Source organism: Octopus bimaculoides, chromosome 7, assembly GCF_001194135.2.
Source record: "Octopus bimaculoides isolate UCB-OBI-ISO-001 chromosome 7, ASM119413v2, whole genome shotgun sequence".
NCBI lineage: Eukaryota > Metazoa > Mollusca > Cephalopoda > Octopoda > Octopodidae > Octopus > Octopus bimaculoides.
Window position 1 is genome coordinate 48,277,246 of NC_068987.1, and position 4,830 is coordinate 48,282,075.

The 4,830-nt window shown below is 36.3% G+C and overlaps 1 protein-coding gene across 1 annotated transcript in view; it reads right to left on the reverse strand.

Moving 5' to 3' along the window:
* Positions 1 to 4,830, reverse strand: part of LOC106873835 (disks large homolog 5) — a 173,897-nt gene that overhangs the window by 77,730 nt on the left and 91,337 nt on the right. The window contains exon 4 of the mRNA XM_014921344.2: positions 738 to 954. Coding sequence (XP_014776830.2) covers positions 738 to 954 — 217 coding nt within the window. The remainder of the gene's footprint in view (positions 1 to 737; positions 955 to 4,830) is intronic.

Here is a 4,830-nt window from a genome sequence, read left to right on the forward strand (position 1 = left end):
TATATATATATATATATATATATGTCTGTCTTGTTTTAATATTATTGATAAACTTTGCATTTGTGTCTAGCACAGATATTCTTTCTACTAAATCATTTTCAACAATAACAGTGTCATTACAAAAAAACAGAAAAATAAATAGTTACTTATCAAAGCATAAACAGCCATACATACATGCCCAAGCAGAGAGATATACACACACACACATATATACACATGCTTATATATATGCATGCACAGGCATACACATTAAAATGGAAATCTATATATGTATGTGGAGACATGCATATCTTCAAACATCTGCACAAAAGCAACAACATTTAATCTAGGAAGGAAGACTGCCTCACCTCAAACTAACTCATAAAATATTGTGCATGTATAGATATATGCATTCATGCACACATATATAAATAGTTCAGTTAGGTATGTATACACACATATATTCACACATCTATACACTCTTATATATGTATAAGCATTCACACACACATATATATGCTTCAATAAGTGTGTGTGCATTTACACACACATATACATACAAGCACACATACACATACTTTATGTGTGTATATACATATATACTCTCTCTCTCTCTCTCTCTCACTCACACACACACACACACACACACACACACACACACACACACACCTCAATTTTGTAAGCAAAACATTTTTCCTATGAATAAAAACCAATGCAAATGGACAATTGTTTCAAGACATGAATAAAGAAAATCTTACTTGAGTTCCTTCAGTTGACGGTGTGCATCATTTTTCTGCTTTTTAAGTTCATCTGAATCCCGTAATGCCTGTGCCAAATCACTAACAGCACGATCGCGGTCACGGCGGAGACTATCACATAAATTCTTTATACTCTCACGTTCTTGAACAATCTTGCTACGTTCCCCAAAAGCCCAGTCACGGCGTTTCTTAGCCAACTCTGCTTCCTGAAGTGCATCTTTTAAAATAGACAATGAATGATAGATTGGTTAAAAAGCCAAACTTGCTATCAGTAACAGTTATTGTGCCTATCCTCACCTATGGTTATAAATGTTGGGTAATGGACAGTAAAAGTATGATCACAAATACAAGTGGCCGAAATGGGGTTCTTCCAAAGAATCTCTGGAGTAACTTTACTTGACAAGGTGCGTAACTTGGAGATCAGGGAGTCTCTCCAAGTTAAGCCATAACTTCACCACATTGAGAGATCATGATTCTAGTACTATGGACAGGTGATAAGAATGTCACAGGAAAGAATTGCAAGATGGATTCTTCTAGCTCTACTGACCAGCAAGAGATCTAGGTGTAGACCAAGAACAAGATGGTTAGATAATATCCATAGTCTCAGTCATATTTAGGGATCCAACCAGAAAGTGTAATAATGGTTGTTTCTGACAGGACCCTATAGAGGAGGTGCCTAAGGTCTCTACCTCATCAACCTTCTTACAAACAGTGGGCAGAGAAGACGGATGGATGGATGGTTATTTTATAATAGAGTATTTTAAAGGTGAGTCGCATGTAGTGATACAGTGGAGAATATAATCAAAGATTAGCAAGAAGATGATTTACTAAAGTAGGTATGGTGAGAGTTATTAGGAAGTAAGTAAAATATTAGAACAATAAAAAATAAGCACTGTATGTATGCATATATATGCACAACTGGTCCATTCACACAATTTCCTCAAAACATCCACCTCACCCAGCATGTCTAAATTCCTTTTTGATACCATTTATTTTTCTTACTACCAAGAATCATTTCACTTGTTAGCCACCCTTCATCCATAAATACTGTTCTGTCCACCCATACTTTCATTGATCAGTCCCAACCACCAAATTACCTCCCCTCCTCCTCCACCACTGTACACCTCTCACTCTCCTCATACACTAGACTTACCTCTCTCTTCTCTTCCACACTCCTGCATGTACCCAACCACATGTCATCTCTCTTTCCTCTCCTGTTTACTGTATCATCATTACTACTTTGCTGCTCCCTCCCTTTTCCTGCATTGTCAGTCATCCTACTTACCCTTACCTCATCCAACATAGGCACCATTGGCCATACTTCACCCCTTATTTACCCTCAACCCTACATAGTCTTTACAGTTGTCACCCATGTCCCATTTCTTTCAACCATTCTCCATCTCTTACTGTCCAGCATACATTCCTGCAACCTCTACCCACCCACATTCCTAGTTCCTTTATATCCACTCACTTCTACTAACCTTGTACCATGAGGGTCCACTCAGACACCTTCTCACCACTACTATTTTTTATCTCTTTCCAGCTCCAACCCAAACACATTGCACCCTTTCTTCAAAACTGTGAGCTGTCATATAGCCCCTCTACTGTAAGAAACCTATTCTACTCTGGCTTCTTCTCTCACATCCCTCATCTAGTGTAAAGCTGCCCCCTTGGAGATTATAATTTTGCAAGCTGCATGGCAACATCACTGGTGGCATAAAAAACAGCACCCAGCACACTCTGTAAAGTGGCTGGTATTAGGAAGGACATCCCAACTATGGAACAAAGCAGACAATGGAGCACGATACAGTCCTTGGACCTGTCAAACCATCCAACCATTGCCATGGATGTCAAATGATGATGATGATGACGACAACATATAGTCTAGTGAGAATAGAGGCAAAGAACAATAATTAAAGATAGAATCAGGGATTAGTGTACTCCAATAATAGAAACGTAAGTGTATGATAATTAAAATTGTGGAGTTGGAATAAAATCGGGGAGTGGGGACATAACAAAAAATTGGTAGTAAAAGGATAACTTTTAGCAGTGCCCCAGCATGGCCAGGAAGAAGTAAATGTAACACTAGGACAGAGCTGATTACCTCTGATTAATACAAAATTAGTCCTGTATGAAATTAAAATTAATCATTATTTCATTTAATTAGTTGAGTTTTTTTGTTTCTTTTTCAGTTAGCATCCGAAGATACTGAATTCAAGACCTGCACCCCTAAATAAACCTTATTACAGAAACAACCCCTGGCAGTAAAGCAATATTGGTTCAAGTCACTTCACTGGGTTATCTATATACTACTAAAACTCTGTGATTGCTTGCTTGCATGTGTGCGTGCTTGTCTGTAATTTAATATAGCCAAACCACCAGCACATAATGGGAAAATACTCTGAAAGTAACATGCCCTAAAATGTGAATACAAACAGAATAAAACAAGTTTCGTGTAGATTGGACCATGGATTCCCGAGATATGTGGTTTTCTTTTTGGTACCTTCATAAATAGCCAAAATGGCACATAGTGGGAAAATACTCTGAAAGTAACATAACCTTGAAATGAGAATATATGATACTGTGAAAATTGTTTCCATTAATTTTATGTTTACGTTATATAACAATTCCTTTTGAATTTTTATGGAAGTGTGCACATACGCCATAAATAAATGTTGTTACTGGAGTTCAAGTTTATCTTGGAAGTTCTATTTCTATTAGATGCTGTAAATAATCAATAAAACCTTAAATATGAACTTGTAAACCTGTGATAACACGAACAAATTGAAATATTTAACTGAATCATCATAAAATTAACTTCATTTCAATGCAATGTTGAAATCAGCTTCAATGTTTTATAATTTGAACGGTCAGTGACCCAACAGGTCAGGGGTAGTCTAGTATAGTATCATCTTCATTTTAAGACTACTATGAAATAGTTACGAAACAATGAAATATACTTTGCTAACAACAAAATGAGAAAAAAATAGATCTATTAATTGAATTAAATAAATGGTGTACCACAAAGAAAACTGCAGATCAATAATTAGCTCAGCATTAGGAATACACGTAAAATATATTAGCCAAGTGGACAGACTTCTAGTCAACTTTAACATTTGTTAAAAGATTAAAAGTTATTGAGACTTAACAAATACATTATATTCTTTAGAACCCAACTGCAATTCATATTAGGAAAAAAGATTTATATGCATATATATTAGCACTTGAGAAATGTTTGTTATATTTGCACAGGCATGACTAACAAGTGCAGGTATAGCTAATAGGTGCAGCCATGAATTTCACTTCCTAACTACAATTTCAAGCTGTTCCACAGCATGGCACTTTAGGTAAGTGACTTTTGCTATAGTTCTGGGCTGACTAAAGCCTTGTAGATGGAAACTGAAACATACAGGGGTTGGACAAAATAATGGAAACACCTAGCGTCATAATTCTGAAATATCTATAAAATCTTCAAAGGCTTGTTTATTTTCATGTCTTGTGATTTATTATTAGTGTTGCTTAATATGTTTTGCTAAAATTGCTGTTTCTTTTCAGATATCATCAGAAAAAGGTAATTAAAATTCATTAAAATGACAGCTCTGTCGGACTTTCAAAGAGGTCAAACTGTTGGTGCTTGTATGGCAGGTGCTTGCATAACAAAAACAGCCCAAATGTTTGGTGTATCAAAAAGTTCTGTCTCAAAAGTAATGACAACCTTTGAGAAAGAGGGAAAAACCTCCTTGTCGAAACAAAACTCCGGAAGAAAACCAAAACTTTCAGAGACCGTTGGACTCTTATGCTAATTGTTAGAAAGGATCACAAAAGTACAGCTCCCAAAATTATTGCAGAGCTTAATGATCACCTCGAGAACTCAGTTTTCACAAAAACCGTTCACTGGGAGTTGCACAAAGCTGGATTTCAAAAGAGGGCTGCAATCAAAAACCACAACTTTCAAAAACAAATGTTGCAAAGTGATTAGAGTGGAGTAAAAATCTATGGAATTGGTCCCTAGAGCAGTGGAAGAATGTTATTTTCTGGGACAAGTCATCCTTTATCTTATTTCTGACCACCGGCCAAGTATACATGTGGAGAC